General features: G+C 47.9%; 1 protein-coding gene across 1 annotated transcript; it reads left to right on the plus strand.

The window, feature by feature from the left end:
- Nucleotides 1-5346: 5346 nt before the first annotated feature.
- Nucleotides 5347-20527, plus strand: FCMR (Fc fragment of IgM receptor). The gene is made up of 8 exons (XM_030302295.1): nucleotides 5347-5512; nucleotides 12416-12751; nucleotides 13505-13636; nucleotides 14587-14812; nucleotides 16241-16371; nucleotides 16756-16911; nucleotides 17160-17218; nucleotides 19494-20527. The coding sequence occupies exons 1-8, from the start codon at nucleotides 5476-5478 to the stop codon at nucleotides 19668-19670; spliced, it is 1254 nt and encodes a 417-aa protein (XP_030158155.1). The 5' UTR covers nucleotides 5347-5475; the 3' UTR covers nucleotides 19671-20527.
- Nucleotides 20528-21235: the final 708 nt, after the last annotated feature.

A 21235-nucleotide genomic window follows, 5' to 3' on the forward strand; every position in this document is an offset into this window, starting at 1 on the left:
ACCACTTTCAGGCCCTCCAGGCTGTGTGCCTAAACCAAAGTTCCCCCCACCTCCAACGCTAGACTGAAGGGGGCTAGGAGACTGCCTGTAAGTGGGACCAAGATGATCAATAAAAGAATTGTTTGGGGTCTACACCAATCGTCAAGAACCTGAAACTCTGTGTTACAGAACTTAATTAAGACTATTTATAATGGAATAAACTGAAAGCAAGTATAACTGTGCTTCTCTTAGGCATTAAGAAAAAATCTTGGTTAAGTATCCATGGAATTCTTGACCTTGGATCTTATATCTTCCTGGGGTATCCTTCCAGATAGAGAGGCTATTAATCAAAACTCAAGTAACCAAATGAGTAAACTCCTTCCACAGAAATTTCAGCTAGAAGCTAGTTAAATGATAACTTAGCTTTTAGAATGATTGACCCAAAGTCTCTTGGGGGACAGTGATTAGATAAAGGACCCCCTTGTCTGCCAAGGCCATTCCTAGGTTCTGGCACTGAACCTAATCATATCCTATCAACCCCTCACACCACACCAGACTCTTCCTCAGGGCCTCTGTGTATCAGAGTTCTCTCTGGGAGAAAGTTCTTCCCAGGCTTCTATCCTGCCTGATGTGGGGAAGAGAATTTGCTTCCACCTGGGCCTTGATCATACTGCTTCTGAAGCTTTGTGCTTCCAAGCCTGCCCTTGACCAGACTCAGATTTCAGTCCTCCTTAGTCTCCCCTCCTGCTCTACCAACCGTAATGTCCAGGCCTGATTCCTGGACCCTGACCTGGATCAGAGTCTTGGGCTGCACTCTGGCCCAGAGAGATGGTCATCAGGAATATTTATTTCTCTCTGTTCTCTGTAAGGGGGATGCATATTTAGCTTCTTCTGGAATGACAGCAAATCATTCCAGGAGAACCAAAACTACAAGGTGCATCAGAACCTATGTTTTCCCCCTGGAAGCTACTCTCCGACCAAAGCATCTTTCCTGGGGCAGTAAGATTTAGATGCAGCTTCTATATTAATGCCAATAACCTGCAAGCCAATCCGGAGCTCAGGCAGCCTATCCCATCCCCTAGAATCAAAGACCAAGATATGCCACTAAAGTCGTAGACGATCCTGTATTATTCTTAACTGATGTTATAAACTGGTGGTCAAGTATAATAATGTACGGCCCAAAGCCCACCTGAAATCCTTCCATGAATAAGGAAGCTGGTCTGTGGCTGAAATGGGATATCTAATAACTTAAAAGGTCAGCAATTTGGGGGAGGGCTTTAGTTTCCTAGCCTGCTATAACAAACCTGCATAAACTGGGTGACTTCAAATAACAATAACTTAGTCTTGCGCTGTTCTGGAGGTTTGAAGTCTGAAACCAAGATGTCCGCAGGGTTGGTTTGTTCAGGAGGCTGAGAGGGGGAAGCTGCTCGGGCCTCTCTCCTCACGTCTGGCAGCCGCCCGCAATCCTGGGTGTTCCCTGGCTCATAGCTGCATCACTCCCGTCTCTGCCCCATCCTCACGTGGCCTTTTCTTGATGTGTCTGTCTGGGTCTTCACACGGCCTTTGTACAAGGACACCTGCCATTGGATTTTGCTCCCCCCCCCCATCCTGTTTGGCCTCATCTTAATGGATTACACCCACAGAGTTCCCATTTCTAAAAGACGTCATATTTTAAGGTTCCAGGTAGACATAAATTTCAGAGGGACACTATTCAGCCCAGGCCTTGGGAGTAACAATCGACTGTGGGGTTAATGATAAACCAACTAGCAATGATCAGTGCCGAGCAATGACTCAGAGGAGTACTTAACTGTTTCTGATGATTAAAAAAAAAAAATCTTCCTCAAGTTCTTGAATTATTTTGATTTTTTTTCCTTTAAAAAATCCATTAGGTAATAACGATTACACATTACTAAGGCCCAATAGTGGCCGAGAATCTGCTTACAGTAGTTGATTTTGGTTTGTAAAGCTATATATATATATACATATATACATACACATACACACACATATATACATACATATACATATACATATACATATACATATACATATACATACATATCGTTTGTCTAAGACTTTCCCAAGAATCAGGACAGAACATTTGTCCTAAGAGCAGTAAATGAATCTGGTCCCCAAAGCAGAGAAACAAGTACAGTCCCCTCCTCACCGACCCCACAAGCTTCTCTGAAATAACGAACTCTACTAGAGGGTCTATATAAGAAACATAATAAGAGATCATCTTAGAAAGACCACATATCTAAGGAGCCACCAAAAGAAAAGATATAAAACAGACCAATGGCTCCCAACTAGCTAGGGTGCTGAAATAGGAAGGGAAAGAAGATGGTCAAGCTCTTAGATTCCAGGAGTTCTGAGGGCTTGGTAAGCCTCTCCTAAGGCTGATAAAGAAATCGGCAGCTGACCCACCCTCACTGGAGTCAAAAGTCTTTGATTAAATGTGTGGAGGTGAATATTCTAAACTCCAGATTTTTGCTGATAAATCGCATTAAAATTCATCCAAAATTCTACATATTTGGGTTCTAACCTTAGAATATCAATAGAAGTGTGGCCATATTTAGGTAAGAAGTCTTACCATTTCTTATAGCAGAAGGCCATGAGTAGGCTCACAGTAAAGGTTAACCTTCCCAAAGTCTTGTTCCTATGGAGTGGCTCAGTCTGGGTCAGGCAAGCCTCTCGCCCAAGTTCTTGGAAAATGGGAACCACAGGGTGCCTGAGCCGGGTACCCTGAGTGGGCTACCTGAGTGGGCTCCTTGGTGAATCTAGCAGGTGAGGGGATGCTCATGATCTGTCTTTGGGGAGAGTAGTGTTGGGTCCCGGGGAGGGCCACTTAGGATCTCAACCCTCAGTCTGGAAAGGCCCAGAAGATGGCTGTTTCGGAGGTCAAACAGCCTCCAGGAGGTCAAAGGAGGGTGATGTTACAACCAAGCACAATCCATAATGACAACTTTCACCTTAACGGAGACGGCTAATCTCCACTGAACTCACACTATATTCCAGGCATCGTGTCAAGCCCTTTGTGATGCTTACCTCAGGCAATCTTCACGACAACCTTATGAGAAATATTTTTCTTATCCCATCTGTAACATAGGGAGGATAATAAAAACCCAAGTCATTATGGGGACTAAATGAATTCACCTGAAGGACTTAGGACAGTTCCCAGTGTATCTGGCATTATTTATTATATCCACTTCCCTGTCATCAGACTCTGAATTTTTTCCCATTGCGTTCATCCCTTCTGGTCAAGCGTTAGCCCCAGAGGATATTAGGCCATTGAGTCCCCTGCCTGTCAGTGGGCTTCAGCTTTTCATACCTTTTCCCAAGTGGGAACACCAGGGCAACACAGCCGCCCTGTGAGTCAGAAAAGAGCAATAAAATTTGGTTGGTGAAAAAAGAGGGAGAAGAGAATGAAGATAGTAAACTCCTCCACTTAGCCAGGGTTCAGCCTTCCCTTGGGGACCCAGCCTACCCTGAGACCTTGGGGTAGAGACTGGAGGTAGAGACTGGATCACCCAGGTCTGGGAGTTTTGATTCCTCAGATTTCAAGCGTTCACTTCCTACCCAGGAGTTCTGAGACCCCCCGATTCCCGCTCGTAACAACCCCAGTGTGATGTTACTAAGGGTTTCATCTGGGCCACCCGCGATGTGAAAATATCTCATTCCACGCATTCCCAGCACTGCAGCCACAGCACATCCAGCCCACGTCTCCATAGACGCACGTGTGCACGCACACAACATGTTCACACTCACAAGCCACACACACACACCTACCCATCTTACTCCCACATTCTTACACCCACAGTCACACACCCACCCACCACAGTCATTTATTCTCTCTCTCGCCAAGGCAGTCCCAGGTCTTGAGCCCAGCAGATGGCAGAGCCCAGCTGTGGGACAGCCGTGAGGAATTGGGACGAGCCCTCCAAGTAGGAAGGGTGGAGGCTGACCAGAACCGAGGCCTCTGGCAGTGACTCACTCTAACCAGAGGCCTGAGGCTGCCCCCCGACACCTTGGCCCAGTTGGTCGTTGGAGGAAATCAGAACTGCAGCGGCCCTGAGCTGATGGAAACCCAGATAGGGGTGGGCAGGACAGGCTGCCTGCCCCCCACACACACTTCCTCTGCACCTGCCCTGAGCCTCGCATTTGACTTCTACTGCGGATGTTGTCGTTTTGTGTTTTGGAGAGCATGTGACCAGTCTGGTAAGAAAGGGGGTGGAAATGGCCTCAGTCCTCGGTGCCCCCGAGAGGCTGCAGCCCCTGGAAATGAGGATGCTGGCCAGGTGCCTACAATGTAACCATCGGGAATGAAGCCCTAGGGATCCTCTGATTAAGTAACCGCTCCATGCTGCACCTCCACATTTAAAAGCCCTTCAAGCCCTTTCATGGCCATGGTTTCTGCTGGGCCTCATGAAAGCCCTGTGATGTAGGCAGGGCAGGGACCACCCCTATTTATTAATGAGGAAACTGAGGCCCGAAGCTAGGAAGCACCAAACCAGGACCAGAAGCCATGTCTTCGGACGGGAACCCAGAGCTCTTTCTGTGATACCTTGTGACTGATGGCCTCAGCATATCTCCTGTCTCCATCAGTCACTGGCCCTCTCCCATAGACCCTCGGGGGGCTTGGAGCCTAGCTCTGCCAGGTTGCTGTGACTTCAAACACTGTCACGTGATTGTCTGGCATGCCTCTGTGGCCACTGGGAGGTTGCCTGGGCCCCTGCCCGAGGGCAGCACCTTCAGGGGCAGAGCTGGGAGAGATGAAGGGTGGTTGATCTGAGGTTCTGGGCAAACTGTGGTTAATTAAGACTCCAGGAACAGTAACCTACAGGAGGGAATGCCAGGCTCATTGAGTCCCACCTTCCTTTTCTAGATAAGGAGATCTAGGCTCAGAGAAAGGGAGTGAATTCCTCAAAACCAATGGTTAGTATTCCCACATGGTAGGTGCACAAAATTATTTGCCAAGTAAATTCAAGGGCTACAACCAGTATCTTCTGACTTCAGGACTAAGTTTCTACCCATACAGTCCTCCTCAGATGGAGAAAATTGGTGACAAGTCTCTTTTATCCTGAAGACAGGGATAAGGCAAGTGACTCTGTCTCAGAAGTCAATGAATATTCATAATGCATGGGAGGCCCTTCCAAGAAAACATGCCCAAGGCTAAGAAACATCATGCCTGAGAGCTTCTAATAGCTTTTTGGAGCTACCTACCTAGAGGCCCTTTGAACCCTGGTGACCCATTCGTGCTCAACATAACATATTTTCTCAATTCCTAACTTCCGCTGTGGTTTGCTGGTATTTTCTTTTTTAGTCTAAAACTAGTTAGCAAACAAAACAAGTTGTCATTTCCTCATTTTCAAGTCTTGCTCCTCGTGGGGGCCAGAAATCTCTTTCAAGCTCCAGATTGTAAAGGGTTCCTGGGTGAGCAGTGGGTCCCTGTCCCCATCTCCAGGGGCTTTTGGATGGGACGTTGCTCTGGAAGGAGCCATGGACCTCTGGCTTTGGTCACTTTGCTTCCTGACAGGTAAGTGCCCTGGGAAAACACCTTGGACGTTTTATGAGGTTGAATTGTCCACAGGTAGGGGAGTTGCTGGCCATCTCTAGCCCTGATGTTCCTGGATGGATTTATTTGCAGATAAGTACTCAGGGCAGGATAAGGATAGAGACCATGTGAAGTTCTGGACGTCCTCCCCACTCTCTGTGAGTGCCCTGCTCTCCACTCCAGACACATCTCCTGTGAGGCTCAGGTGTTGACCCACTAGTGTTGAAGGCATTACCTCTCCTAGGCATATTAGTTTGATAATATGGGATCATAAAGCAAGTGCCTCCAAATTTCTTTCTTCTTACCTCCACATTCTCTTTCTTTGGATCTCTTTCACTGCTGATTTTCAACTTTCAGCTTTAAACGAGGACTCCTTCATCAGTTCAGTAACCCTAATCCATTCCTCAAGTTTAATATCTTCAGCCCTGTCTTCTGAATCCCAATAGCTGCCTTCTGGGAACCCCCACTTTAGTCTCCCACCAAGAGCTGAAATGCAACATACCTAGCACCATAATTCAAGTTCCTTTTTGGCCCCCATCCAAACAAGCTATTCTATCCATCTTAACTATCTCTGATATCAGGTGCAAATGCCAGAATGATTTTTTTTACCACCTCTTACCACTTATCCCCACCCAGACTTTGACCCAATTAATGGCCAGTTCATGTAATTTCTGGATTCGCATGACCGGGATAAGCAGCCTCTACCTGTTAGAGAGGTAACAGAGGGAATGGAAAGGAACAGAACTCGAAGTCATCTCATAACTATCCCACTTCCTCCAAACTGACCCACTGGTGAATCCAGATTACTCTCTCTAATGCTTGACTCTAATCATAGGATCGCCCTTCCTAGAAACCTCAATGGCTCCCACTGCCTACAAACTCCTACCTTGTGCTCCCCTTTTACCCTCTGAGCTTACCATACTTCCCTGCACTTCCCTAACCTCCAGCCAAAGAGGACTCCTCCTTAAACATGTGCTGGACATTCCTGTCACCATGTTCTTACTCATGCCATTCCTTCTGCTGATAACATCCTTCCTCTCATCTCCACCTTTTATGAGCCCTTCAGAATTCACTTCAACCTCCACCTCCTTGTACGCTTTCCAGAGCCCTGTGTTCTGAATCCCAAGAGCTGACTTCATTCTGCCTTATATTGTGACTTGGCATGTATTCACTTTATTTTGTTGATTAATTGGTGAGCTCCTTGAAGGTCAAAATGATTTTTTATTCATATTTGCTTTATTTCTAATGGCTTGAATATGGAAGAAAGTCAAATATTTGTTGAGTCAAAGATTGAAACACCCTAAAAGTCCAAGGAAATGCAATTTTAATGAAATGTCAGACTCTGTGAGAGGACTTATGTCAACACAGTGGATGGTTAACTAAACTTAGGCTTGAGAAGAAAGAGTGGTTCAGTGGGGGTAGAAGATCTCTAGGAGTTAAGGGTACTTGAACTGCAGCACTGTAGTCTGTCCTGAGCAATACCACCGTTCTAGCTGGGCCAGAGGGGTCCCTGCTCTGGATCCAGTCCATCTCCCTTTGTGCCCATCCTCAGAGAGTGAGGAGTTCACAGGCCCAAGGGGATTGTCCTCCTCAAGCCCACACTCATATCCCCTCTTCTAGACCTCGAGCTCCTTGTCCAGATGACTCTGGGCCCACTTTCAATGACCGTATAAGCCTCCATACTGGGTCTTCTATCCTAGAATTCTATCTTATTCTATAAAAGGCTGTTTGGAATGAGATGGGTGGAGCTAATACATGAAACCTGGATTATCTGCTATACATATACTAGGACCCTTGTGGTGTTGGCAGGAGTTGGGATGAGAAAAGAAGGGGAGACAGGACAGATGCTAGGAGTAGGAAACTTGGAGACATTCTTCCCACATAGAAATGTTTTATTTATTTTTATTTTTATTAAAATTTTTTTAATGTTTATTTATTTTTGAGAGACAGAAAGACAGAGCATGAGGGGGAGCCGGGCAGAGAGAGAGGAAGACACAGAATCCAAAGCAGGCTCCAGGTTCTGAGCTGTCAGCAGAGAGCCTGACATGGGGATGAAACTCATGAACCATGAGATCATGACCTGGGCTAAAGTCAGACGCTTAACCTACTAAGCCACCCAGGTGCCCCCAACACAGAAATATTTCTGAGTGGACATCTAAGGTGTGTGAATTTGTCAAGATGGGTCATAGGACATACTTTACTCATCGGTTTATTATCTTGATTTATGATTTTAAAATATTTAGACATATGATATTGGGGTCTTTATTTGTATTTCTGCCCCAGGTTGTACAAATATTGGAATAGTCCTTGTTCCAAGAGCCCAGTGCATGGGGCACAAACCATAGACCACATGGCCCTAGGGGAAGTTCCACAATAAAGCAAAAATGTATTACATGATGTAGGCTTTTTCACCTTGACCCATAAAAGTAATAATACATATGTGTGATGTTGTGACCCAGTACATACACACACACACACACACACCCCTAAAATTTATTCTTGATTATTTAATATAATATGGGAATGAGTTTTGGGTTTCAGCAGTTCGGTGGATGCCGGTACTCTCTTCTGAAACAGGAAGAGCTTAGACAGAACAGGTTTTGGAAGAGAAATCAAGAATTCTTTTTTTGTTCGTCTATTTGTTTTGCCATGGTAAGTTTAAATACATCTTAGATATTCAAGTAGAGTCCAAGTGGCGATATCAGAAAGGTGATTCTAGAGTTTAGAGGTAAAAAAGACAAGACTAGAGATGAACGTTCTGGAAAAAACTACATACAGTTGGCATTACAAGCCATGGGAGTAAATGAACTAATGTGGGGAGAGGAAGGGAAGACTGAGAAGAGACCAGGCATAAGTACCAGGCCTTAGGGCAACCCAATACTGAGAGGTGGATAGAGAAGGAGAGGAAAGTAAGGAGATTGAAAAGGAGCAGTCATTGTGAGTGTGGTGTTAGGGAAGCCACGAAAAGTAAGCATTTCAAAGTGGGGGGGGGGGCTCAATTCCCTTACATGCTGCCAAGAGGGCAAGTAAATGAAGACAAAGACATCGAATGTGGAAGCTAGGAAATTTTTGCTGACCTTGACTAGCAGTTCTAGTGGAATGTTGGAGACACAATTCTGACAGGCATAGGTGGAAGAAAAAGTGGGAGGTATGAAAGTGGATTCTGTGACCTTGATGACTCATTTGAGAAAGAGAACAGAAGAGGGGTGGCATCTGAAGGGGAGGCAAAAGGTAGATGGAGGAGGTTTTCAATATGGCCAATATCAGAGCAAGTGTGTAAGCCATGGCAATGATAGCAGAGAAGAAACCAAACGGCACGGCGAGGAGAGAGGGATCAGGGTGGAAGAGAAGTTCTAAAGAAGGTGAGCAGGTTAGACTCAGGACACAGGAAGAAGAACTGGCTTTGGGGAGGAGGGGGGACACTCTATTCATTGCGACAGGACAAAAAGCAGACAGTCTGCCTGGACACACATGTTGGTGTATGTGGGAGTAGGAAGTTGAGTAGAACGTTTCTCATCTTTTAAAAAAGTTCACACTCCATCTGGTAAACATAAAAGTCTCAGGGGCGCCTGGATGGCTCAGTCAGTTAAACGTCTGTCCCTTGGTTTGGGCTCAGGTCATGATCTCACGGTTCACGAGTTCGAGCCCCGCATTGGCCTCTGTGCTGACAGTGTGTCCTGCTTGGTATTCTCTCTCTGCCCCTCCCTCATGCTCTCTCCCTCAAAAATAAATAAACACTAAAAAAAAGTTGCAGGCCAGCTTCCTTCTTCCAGAAAGAATTCGGCTGTGACTTGAGTTGCGAGGGTTCTCATCAGCCGGAAAACCACTGCTCAACAGAATCCGAAGTCCATCTTCAAGGCACCACCCCAGCCAAGGCCTTTGGAGCATTTACCATAATTTTCATCATGGAAATGATGTGTTTTTCTCCCATGTTCCAAACATATGTATTTATATCTAACTATATATCGAGAGTGACCTTTTAAATCACCTATACCCCTGTCCTCTACCATCGCCACTGAAAATCAAGTCACCAAGTTAGAGATTAATGTCACTTACTAAGTAGCCTCTTTAAAACACCAATATTAAAAGGGTTGGGTCCCTTAGACACCTACTTCCACCCCTCCTTTTATTCCCCAGAATCATATGGAAATATAGTTATGTAGTTCAGAGTTGCAAAAATTCAAGGACACCTGGGGAGCTTATTTTAAAATGCAGATTCATAGGCCCCACCCTAGACAGATGTAATCACCATGCCAAAGGGTAAGATCAGGTCACCAGCATCCTACTAAGTTCCTCCAACATGCCTCATATGCACACTGGGCATAAATTCGAAACCAGGAAATTACACCTATCTTTTCTCTCTTTGGGAAATCTGCTTTTCTAAACCCTGGTTGCGGGTTAGAAGCTACTGTGAACTCCAAGGAGAGCTGGGGTCTTGTCCTTTCATCTCACCAACTAGTGCTTCCTTGGGACCAGAGCTCAGTGTACCCAGCAGCTTTTCTTGTGCTTCGTCTGTCCAGGGTTTACACAATAAGGATGCCTTGCTTTGTCTCTTCTGGCTGCTTTAATAAAACATCATAGACAGTGTGGCTTAAACAATAGAGTTCATTTCTCATAGTTCTGGAAACTAGAAGCCCAAGATCAAGGTGCTGACAAATACTGTCCTTGGTAAGGGTCCTCTTCCTGGCTTACAGACAGCCACCATCTCCCTGGGTCCTTACATGGCTTCTTCTTGTGTACATGGAGAGAAGAGGGACACTAATCCCATTATGAGGGCTCTACTAACCTCATCTAACCCTAATTACTTCCCAAAGGACTCATCTCCTACTACCATCACATTGAAGGTTAGGGCTTCAACATGCGAATACTAGGGCAACACAAACATGCAGCCCACCGCAGGGGATCTGGGTAAGCCAAGGGTTTACCAGAATTTCATTCCTGAGCAGAGTGAGGTCACTAGAGGTGTCTGCATAGATGATGACCTCTCTTTGCCCTACCTTGCTCCTGCCCATATTGTAGCATCTTGCTCTTGGGAAAGCAGCATTCATGCCCCTTTCTGGCTGGGTTGGTCCAAAAATACATGCTCACTCTCTGATGCTGGGCTTTACACACAGGTGTGGGCTGTCTGGACACACAGGGTAATTCCCCCACCCCCTTGATTGGGTCTTTGTCTTTTGAATGGGTCACCCTTCCATTGCCACGTTCCAGTCATGAGGCTGCCTCACACACCTAGGTTTCCAGCAGATTTGAAACAGCATTGGATTATTTGTGTGAAAGTTTCCATGTTAGATGTTACATGTTCTGGCTGGACCCTCCTCTTATCCCTACCATGTTAACACCAGTTACACTCTTAGACTTGAACACGCTCCTGGAAATGTTCCCCTTTCCAGCCCCCATCCCCGATTCTCATACTCCCATGGTTGTTTCTACCTCTTCACTGGTGTCCGCACTCTCTGCTCCCCCCGGAATGTCCTCTTCAGCTCTCTCTGCTTGTCCAGAAACCTCAAGCCCTGCTTCTTTCTTTGACTTTCCTTATCTTACTAAACTCCTTGGAGCTATTCTTAATGTGCGGTCAGGGGATGAATTTCAAGAAGTCTGTCAACTTCTCTCCATGAACATGCCATGTTCTCTCTCATATCCTAGCCTCTTTGAGTGCTGTGCTCATTGCCTGGAAGAGTCTTTTCTTCCTCTACCCAAGTTCCCTGGCCCCACTCCAACACACATACTTCACCCTCTGCCCCTCTTTCCAGAAATATGCAGACACTTATTGGGACCCATTTAGTTGATAATTAATCATATTTGGACTTACCCTCTTTTTCCATCTGACTCAACTGTGTTAGATCTGCCTTCTCTCAGCCAAAGCATAAACTTTTATTGTATTGTATTGTATTGTATTCTGTTCTATTCTATTCCTCCCTGCTCCCACCCTCCCCAACACACATACAATGTGTATACACCTGTGCATATGTGCGCGCGCACACACACACACACACACACCCTTGCATTCCATCTGTGTTCCCTCATTCAGTGAAGACCATCATTCTCTCAGTTGCCCTCCACACTCAGTCTTTCAGGTCACAACTTAGACATCACTGCTTCCAGAAACCCTTCCTCAAACTACACCATCCCTTGGCAGCAGCCTGGATCCAGTTTCTCTGCTCACTGCTTCCAAGCCTCCCTGTATATCTCTGTTGTGGGGTGTATCGCATGACTCTGTAGTGAGTGTCCATTTGTACCACCCACTAAATGATTCATTCTGTGCAGGGAGGGATGCCAGCCATCTTCCTGCCACATAAAAGGCACTCAACAAATGCTTTAAAAAAATGATTTAACAAACAAAACCGAGGGTGAGCAGTCGTTTTGGCTGAATGGATCTGAGCAAAACAAGACAGGAAAGCTGTTGCAGCAAAATCGCAGTGTGCCTCCCAACACCGCCCTGAAATCAGTTGGGTACTAAGTGCTGATTGGGGTTGCTATGGCATATCATCTCTCCTCAGCGTGGGACAGAAGTTTTGAGTAGTTTTGACTTCTTAGAGGTTTGGTAACTGAGATCTTAGGGGTTTGGGTTCGAATGAGGGTGAGGGTTATGTTAAGGTTTGGGCTGAGAGAGGTCCAGCTGGGAGTCAGGCTTGGGCAAAGGGCTAGGGAAGAACATGGAGCCAGACTGAGGAGGTACATAGGGTTAGGGATAGGAGGAGGTTGAGGATGAGGCTAGGGCTAGAGATCAGGAGAAGGTCGAGGCTAAGGTGATCTGAGGCTTGGGCTGATGACGGGGATAAGGCTGAAGCTAGAGAGATGAGTGTGAGACTGGGTTGGAAATAGGGCTGGAGTTGGGGATGTGGTTGGAAATGGGGCTTCCTGTACATTAACTCCCTCTCCCTGCAGTGGCTGGGGCTCTGAGGAACCTCCCAGAAGTAAAGCTGGAGGGAATTCTGGGTAGCTCCATTACCATTGAGTGCCCGCTTCCTCAAAAGCATGTGAGGTTGTATCTGTGCCGGGAAGTGGCTGAATCTGGAGTATGTTCCACCGTCGTGTCCAGCAAGAATTTCGTCAAGGAAGAATACAAGCACCGAGTCACCCTGAAGCCATATCCAGATCAGAATGTGTTCCTAGTGGAGGTGACAGAGCTGACCAAGAGTGACAGCGGAGTCTATGCCTGTGGGACAGGCATGAACACAGACCGGGGCAAGACCCAGCAGGTCACCCTGAGTGTCCACAGTGGTAGGTGCCCCCCCATGGAGGCCCAGTGCACCTAGCAAATGTCACCACCCGGGAAGGCTGGGAGAACCACTGAACTACAGAAGTCCTACAGACTGTCATGCTATTACCATGCTAGCCAGCCCAAAGATAATTGGGATTTGCATAGTTGAAACCTCATACAGTGAATTAACTTCACAGTCCCCCAAATTTCCGACCCAAACCATTTGAAAGGAACAAATAAACGCTCTCCTTGCGTTGTATTCTATCCGCACTCCCCAAGGTCTGAGGGGAATGAGGGTTTAAGGTAGAGGAGAGGCTCTGAGATGGGAGGAAATTGGAAGCAAAAGGACATAGCTGCCTTACATAGCTGTCCCATGAGACATAGCAGGGATAACTATCAAGGAAAGACAGTCATTTTTCAAGTCACATTTGTAGGTCAAACTTGGTATTTTATGATCTGATCCTTTCCATATGTCTCCCAAATCCCACCTTTCTCCATTCCTCTACTGACTTCTTAACTCCTATGCAACCACTAATTCAACAGCCACTCTAAAATCCCAGTGGCCACTGAGCAAGGGTGGAAGAGCATTTCTTTCAGGGAAGTCTCCAGCCCATTCTTTTTCTGCTCTTCCTGGTGGACTCTGGCCTCGTCCTCCCACTGCCATCCACCCTGGCTGAGTCAGCTTCAACTCATACCAACATCCCTTCCTGGGGTCTCAGTCTCTTCCGAGAGCCCCCCCCCCCCCAGTGTATTTATTCCCTTTGCCTCAATAGAGTATGACCCATTCTGGGAAGACGAGCTGATGCCTGAGCCTCCAAGATGGTTTCATAAATTTTTACATAGACCGATGCCTCCTTGGTTCCAGATGCCTGCACATGCCGATTCTCTTGAATTCATACCTAAAGGTCAGTTCACCAAAGCTGAGGTAGGAGAGGTGGGGGCGATGATGTGGGGGCATTGTGACAGTGGAGGGGGGAATATGTGTTCAGTTCATGGAATGGTTGGCAAAGCACAGCTGAGTCTCAGATGTGTATTTCCTTGTCGTGGGAGACGGTACTTCCCGGAGATTAGCATCCTATGTCCTTCAAGCCCATCCCAAAGCCTGGTCACTTGGCACGAATTGCAGAACTTACACATCACCACCAGGTGGCACCACAAGTAATGCTCCATTCACAAAACCCACCTCTTTTATGAATGACTTGGGGAACCAAGACTGGGCAGATCTTTTCCAGCCAGAGATGGTCATGCCTCCTGTTCCCCACAGGGCTGTCTTCATTTTCTGGCATACAGTGATTTTAACAACTCTCTTTTGCAATAAAAAGTCGGATGATTATACTAATGGTACTTTTACATTTCCATACCTTTTCCTTGTTTTAAATGCATCTTTAACATGCAATTATCTACAACATATCTTCACATCTATCTTGTGAGGTAGATACATCAATTGAACATTGTGACACTACAGGATGTTTCTGCATGCCAAGAGGGATCGTTTAACTGAGCATATCTTATACCCAAGGTTGTGGGATGGAAGAGACCAGGCAAGCACACAACTACAGCATAAAGCAGAGTGGGGATGGAACTGCAAACAGGCCTTTTCCCAGGATCAGAGGAGAGCAAGCTCTTCTGCCTGGAAAGTCAGGGAAGGCTTCCTGGAGGAAATGACATTTGAAGCAAATATACATAGAAGGTACTAGGTGGAGAGGCCATGCTAAGAAGGCATTTCAGGCCATGAGGACTGCAATAGAGGGAGTCTAGGGGAAAGGAGAGTGTGTTCAAGAAAGAGGGTGACCCCATCCTACTGGTGACTAGAATGTATATATGGAAGGTCACTCTTTTCCGCCATCTCCTGCAGCTACCCCACCAGCTCAAAGGACTGAGGCTCCTCCAGCAACCCACCCCTCCCCCACCACCCGAATCTCTCACCACCTTCAAGTTTCCAGAGCATCTTCAGTAGCAGTTACCAAGCCCCCAACCTTCCTGCCATCTACCACCACAACCTCAAAGACCTCAACTCCGGGGGTGCTTCGTAGGCTCCAGACGGCCAGCTACAACTACCACAGCAGGCTTCACAGGCAGAGGTAAGAGGTCTCCACCATCCAGGATGGGCTAGAGGTCAGGCAAAGTAGTCTAGAGTTAGGAGATCCATTGAAATCTTCCTGCAGTGTCCACCAACAGAGACCCTTCTTGTGTCTAGGCTACCTATGAGTGTAGCGCATTAACTTATTAGTCCAATAACAAGAACGCACTTGTCAATGCCCCAGCAGGACACCCTGTAGAAATGAGACCCAAATCTTTTAGTCATTCAGCGTTCATTCAAATCTATTTTGATGGGGAACTAAATAAGAATAAAATTAACAATAAAACTGTTAACTACTAAATTTAGCTTCACTGTTTTACTTTTTCAGTGTGGCTTCTAGAGTATTTAAAATTACCTATGTGACCACATTGTATTTGTATAGGATAGCGCGGGTCTAAAGCCTGGGGAGCACCTAGGAAAGTGCGACAATGGACCACGAGGGGGCAGCATTAGAGCAGACGCCAAAGAAAACCTATAATAATTGGAATTATTTTGCCTAACCAAAGACAAACATGTTAGTGAGAAAAGGGACCTCGAGCATCATTTGGGCTTTACAGATGAGGCAACTGAAGTCATGAGAACGTTGTGGTTTCAAATAGAACCAGGACTCCTGATTCCTGGCTCAGTAAACTACACCAGCCTACCAGTGGAGAATTCAAGTCAATTCAACCAACATTCTCTTACTTTCTACCATGTGTTGGGCATTGAAAATGTAAGAAAGATGAAAACATGCAATATCCAGGTCTTATCTTACTAACTAATACAAGTCTGACTGTGAAAAGGGTTGTAACCAGTATAAACACAAGAATTGAGGACAGACAGAAAAAGTTGACTCTAGTTTGCCATGACTGGAGAAGAAAAGAGAACTTATGTGCTGACCCTTTAAGGAAAGTAAGGTTTCAATTTGTAGAGGAAACGGAGGAAAGACCTTATAAGCAAGAGGGAGCATTATGAGAGCAGTGTCTCTTCCACTTACAAGAAATTTAACTCGTTTAGTATTTGCAATAATCTTGTGAGGAAACAGAGGTGCAGAAGCTTAGAAGGGAACTGACATTTACTAACTGCTGCTTAGACCAGGTGTTCTAACTTCTTTATATCTACAATTTTGTTTCAGCCTTAAACACTTCTGTGAAATAGGCTTTACTGTACCCATTTCCCAGGAAATGGGAGGCTCAGAGAGGTTGGGAGACTGGTTCAAGATCACACAGCCAGTGGAAAGCTGAACCTGAATTTGAATCCAAATTTCTTGACTCCATAGACAAGACTCTTTGGGGCAGATGGCGGGACGGGGGGGGGGGTGTTAAAAAAAAGGGACAAACCTGTGAGACATCTCCCCAAAAGTTGGCTACTGAGGAGCGCTGCCTTAAACCCCTCTCCCTCCCAGACTCCCAGACCTCTACTGTCTCTCTCCCTCTCCTTCCTTCCTCAGAGCCTTCCACCAAGGCCCGGTGTCTGGGATGGAAGACCAAGGATTTCACATCCTGGTGCCCACCGCCCTAAGCCTCATCTTGCTGGCGCTTGTTGGACTGTTAGTGAAAAGGGCCATTCAGAGGAGAAAAGGTGAGCGGCTCGGGGCTCGGTTAGGGCGAGGTGAGCTTCCCGAAGGGCCCTGAGCTTCAGATTCCGCTGGAACCCCGCCCCCTACGCCCCCCCCCCCCCCCCCCCGGCCTGGAAACGCAGGAGCTTTAGTTGAGCAGCCAGGGGCGTGAGGAATGTGGGATGAGGGGTCAATGTCTGGAAATGAGAAAGAGGAGGGTGGCCTGGGCCCTTTGGTCTTCAGTGGGGGACAAGGCTGTGCCCAAGCACTCAGAACATCTCCGCGTCAGACACGGCCAAGCACCGCGGAGAGAGACCGCCTTTAGTTTCCTGAGACCCGAGGGCCGGGAGGGGTGGCCACGGACCTCTGACGCCTTTCTCCTCTTTCCCCGCGGCTCTGCCGGGCAGCCCTCTCCAGGCGGGTCCGCCGAGTGGCGGTGAGGATGCGCGCCCTGGAGGCGTCCCAGCGGCCCCCGCAGCAGCGGCGCCGCGCGTCGCAGCCGCCACGCTCCCAGAACATCTACAGCGCCTGCCCGCGGCGTGCTCGGGCGGCGGACGCTGCAGGTGAGCCGGAGGCTGGGCGAGCTGGGGACGGCGACCCCCGGGTGGGGCAGGTGCCGGGCAGAGCCGGACCCGCGGGCGCGGTGCAGCGGCGGAAACCGCCCAGATGTCGAGTTTGCGCCCCGAGCGCCGCGCCTCCGGGAACGCCCCAAGCCCGCGGTTTCCGGCGGGCCTGGGGGCGGGGCGGGGGCGGGGCGGGGGCGGGGCGGACCCGCGGCCACGCCCTCACCTCTGTCTCCCCGGGTCCTTAGGTGTGCCGGAGGCTCCTCTCGCAGGCCCTGGAGCGTCAGCACCCCAGGCCGCGCCGCAGGTAAGCTCCGCCCCCCACCCCTGATTGGCAGCCGCTGCCCTGAGGGCGGCCCCAGACCCGGGTCTGGCCGGGGAGGAGGGGGGCGGTTCCTCGAGCTGCCTGTTAGCTGAAGGGCGTGGCTTTCCCAGCAGCTCCTGGGCCCCCAGTCTGGGAAGACTTTCGTCCTTTGGTGGTGTGAGTAGACTGACTGCCCAACAACGGTCGTGGACTTCATTACCTGGCTTATCTAGCCAAGCATGACCGTGGGGGTATAAATGGATGCTTAGTAGAGGCGACAGATGGCAACTCCTGCAGAGGAGGGCTTTGGTGTGGATTTCCAGGAGGTCTTAAGGGAGTGGGATCTATCCAGTTTTACCTTAATATGAGGGAGAGCTTTCTAGTAAACTCTCTAGGGTGAGAGGAGGTAGTTTGCGCATCACTGGAGGCAGGAAGCCTGGCCTTGAGGATGACTTGGCAGATGTCAAGACGCACATAGGGTTCAACCCTTGGGTGAGGAGGATTCCTGTGGAAACCTAGGAAGGGACGTAGGGAACTGCTGTTTTCTATTGATGGCCATTGGCAGATGGGTAAAAGGTGTTTAAACTGTCTATTCATCTTTGTTTATCCAAATTAAGAAGAGAAAATATTTTCTTCTCTTAAAATACTACTGCCTCAGGAACCAGGAAAAAAATAAGTGTGGCAAATGTTCCTGTTTTAATTAGGGTGTAGACTAAGCCAATGCAACAGACCCTAACCCACAGGGCTCCCAAGATGGAAGGCTATTTTCCTCCCAAGTTAAGGCAGGGCCCAGGAAGAGGTGGCCAGAGCCACCGGGTCATCCAGGGACTCCAACATCTTCTGTCTTGTTGCTCTGCCATCCTCTGGAGTCTTGACTGGTCCGTAATCAATGCTCGATCACCAGCATTATGTCTACATTCCAGCCCATAGGAGGCAGAAAGAGAAAGGTGCTTCCCTGAGACCATGACCCTGAGGTTTCACACATCACTTCCAGTCATATCCCACTGGGCATTACTTAGTCATGTAGCCACACCTGTCTTCAAGGGGGACCGAGAAATAGAGTCCCTAATTGAGCAATTGTGTGCTTTGCTAAGAAGGGACAGTGATACCCAGCAACAAGCAACTGCTCTGCCACAGTTACCTCTAGCTTCTTGCCCTTGCCCTTGCCCTTACCCACTCCGAGAGAAGGTTCACAGTAGTTTAGGTATGATCCAGCAGCACCCATCTTCCCTTACATTAGCCCTTTTCCTTGAACTTCCCTGTGGCCACACACACCCTCACCTGGGCCTGTATTTTGCTCAAATCGTATCCTTCCTCCCTGCTTGGGACTCTCAGTCCCACTCTTAGGGACAAAATCTGGACCAAACGAGTCCACAATGAGGTGTGTAGGGTTAATGGCTCAATATTTCAGCTTTCAGAAGGAGTATCTTAATTTTTCAAGCAGAATAAATTAATCTCGAACGGTGAACTGTAACACGCCTTAGGAGACAAATTTTTGAAGCACACTGCAGCTCATTGCCTCTCTGGTAAAGTACGCAAAGTTATAGTTCCTTCCCATTAGAACTTCCTGGGCGCCTCCTATGTTCATGGGGCCGGACTCCTGGTTCTAGGACTTGTATTGCAATAGGTGACTCCCCCTACTGAAGCCTTCGTGGGTGGATGCTACAATAATGGCACAGTGCGGGGTCATGGCACAACCCTGTCCTCCCAAGAACTGACCCATCCTGAAGGCAGAGGATCCTGAAGTTTCTGTCCGGGGAAGAGGAGCAGCACTGTGCCCAGGTGGCACGCTTCCTTCTTCCTCTTCAGTACCCAGCCCTTTCCTGGAATGCACTGTTAGGCCACATCACGGCTCCTCCGAGTCCTTACGGAGCTGCAGGGGATGACTCACCCTACTCTTGAATAACTCCCTAAGAAGATGCATATTTATTCCACAAGTCACACCGTCTAATCCTAGAAGGGAAACTCCTCTGGCAGCTGAGTCTCCTTCAGCCCCGGGCTGAACCGTGTGATTTTAGCCGGAGCCCCATTTAAGGCATTTCTTGCCCATATCAGAGCTAAGTGTTTTCCAGTTACCTGAGGTGAGACGCCACCCTGAAACTCCCCAAGGTTAAGCCACTTGGTGAAGCTCAGCCACTTCTGTGTCTTTGTCTTTGAGAAATCAGCAACCATGTACATACTCCGCCCCCCCCCCCCATTGCCCACTGTGGAAATCTGTCTGGAGAGATACCAAAATCACCCTACCCAGATTCAGTGATGCTTCTTTGGTTGTTCCCAGGTAATGGAAACTCTCTGGCTCCATGCCCCGTCTCTGAAGACCAGCTGTGAATATGTGAGCCTCTACTACAAGCCTGTTGCCAAAGCAGAGGACACTGATTCAGATGACTATGTCAATATTCCCTGCCTGACTCACCTGTCCCACTGTCCCCCTGGGCCCAGACCTTGGTGCCAATGAGTCTTGTCTATCTGCTGGTTTCCAATACCTCCTCTGTTTTTGGAGCCCTTATTACCTCCCACACTAACCTTAAGTCTTGTTCCTGTCTCTCCTGAACATAGCTCTGTACCCCCTCCTGTTTCTTCTTGCACACCTCTACAGCCCTCTGTGGTTTTCAGGTGGGCTCTGGGCAGGCAGAGTATTTGTCCCCGTGCTACCTGCTTCCCTTCCAAGCCAATGGGATTTGCAGAGTGTCTTTGATCACAGGGTCTTTGCTGCCCTGGCTCCAGACACATGGCATCAGACTGGAGGATAGACATAAGTGTTGCTTCGGGGGACTTTCTCAGTCTTGGGCCTCATACCAGTCAGAGGCCCCCAGACCGCCTCATGAGGGCATGCCTCAGGCCTGTGAGCTAGGAAGGGGCCTGGTATGAAATGCCCCTGGCAACATCTTTGCCCTGATCGTAGGGCTGGCTCTTACTAGTGAGCTTCTATTCATCTTGAGTCCTATGATAAGGACATTTCATTTTGAGATGACAATAAAGGGTTATAAATTTTCAGAACCATGCTTGTTAGTGTTAGTGACCATCCATCTATCTATCCATCTATCCATCTATCTATCTATCTATCTATCCATCCATCCATCCACCCACCCATCCATCCATCCATCTACCTACCTACCTACCTACCTACCTACCTACCTATCTATCCTCTTTACTGTCTCCCTCCTTTGATGCCCATAAGTACCCTGATCAGTGTCTTTCCTCTTTTGAAAATAGGATAGTTTGTGTCGTCATCTCCTTATCTTTCTTCCATGGCCTAGCACTGATATTTGTGCACTTTCTTTAGTGCCGGGCTAGTTTGGCCATCCCAAACCATTACATCTCTCTGCTTTCAGAAAGGCACCTCATTTCTTTGCCAGGTAGCTTATAGCAAGGTGGGTCAGGAGAGTGGATTCTTAAGGGGCCAGGCGCTGTGTAATAGCACTTAATGTCGTGAAAGAAGACATATCTCCCCTCCTATATATACTTTCTCCTAAGTTTTTCTGGGAAGGGCGTAGGCAGACATTGTATCTTTGGATTAAAGTCCACTACAAAGTTCAGCTAGAGTTTGAGGCTAGAGAACACACAGTCTTGCTATTAAGAAGAGCTTTCCTGGATGCATAACACAGCCTCACTGGGCACTTGCCCACAGTTAGAAAGAAGAGGTTGCTAGAATTGAGTTCCCTGCTTTTTAATCAACAGGGAGTGTCATCAAAGATTGGGCAGTATATTCAGGTGTGATGACGCCATCAGCATCTAAGCAAGGTCAGCTTGATAATGGCACCCTCTCAAGTGGTGGATAAGAATGAGTAGGATATGGAAGGAGGGTCCCCAAAGAGAAGGGATGGGTGGGGGTGAAATTGGGAGAACTGAAATGTTTGGGGAGAGCCTACTTTGTGCGGGGCACTTAGCCTGCCTTATATCTTTCATCATTGACATTTCAAACTGGTGCTCCTCACCACTCCCCAGTGCTGTGTTCCTGCACATTTCATGACAATGTGATTTCCAGGGTGTCTGGGTGGCTCAGCGGTTAAACCTGCAATT

This window comes from Lynx canadensis, chromosome F1, assembly GCF_007474595.2.
Source record: "Lynx canadensis isolate LIC74 chromosome F1, mLynCan4.pri.v2, whole genome shotgun sequence".
Taxonomy (NCBI): Eukaryota; Metazoa; Chordata; class Mammalia; order Carnivora; family Felidae; genus Lynx; species Lynx canadensis.

What these genes read in the sequence shown, in the direction of transcription:
- FCMR (XM_030302295.1), top strand. Translation starts at nt 5,476, where the DNA reads ATGGACCTCTGGCTTTGGTCACTTTGCTTCCTGACAG. An exon ending in GGCCATTCAGAGGAGAAAAG is followed by an intron (nt 16,372 to 16,755) that starts GTGAGCGGCTCG and finishes TCTGCCGGGCAG; the next exon opens with CCCTCTCCAGGCGGGTCCGC. An exon ending in TCGGGCGGCGGACGCTGCAG is followed by an intron (nt 16,912 to 17,159) that starts GTGAGCCGGAGG and finishes CCGGGTCCTTAG; the next exon opens with GTGTGCCGGAGGCTCCTCTC.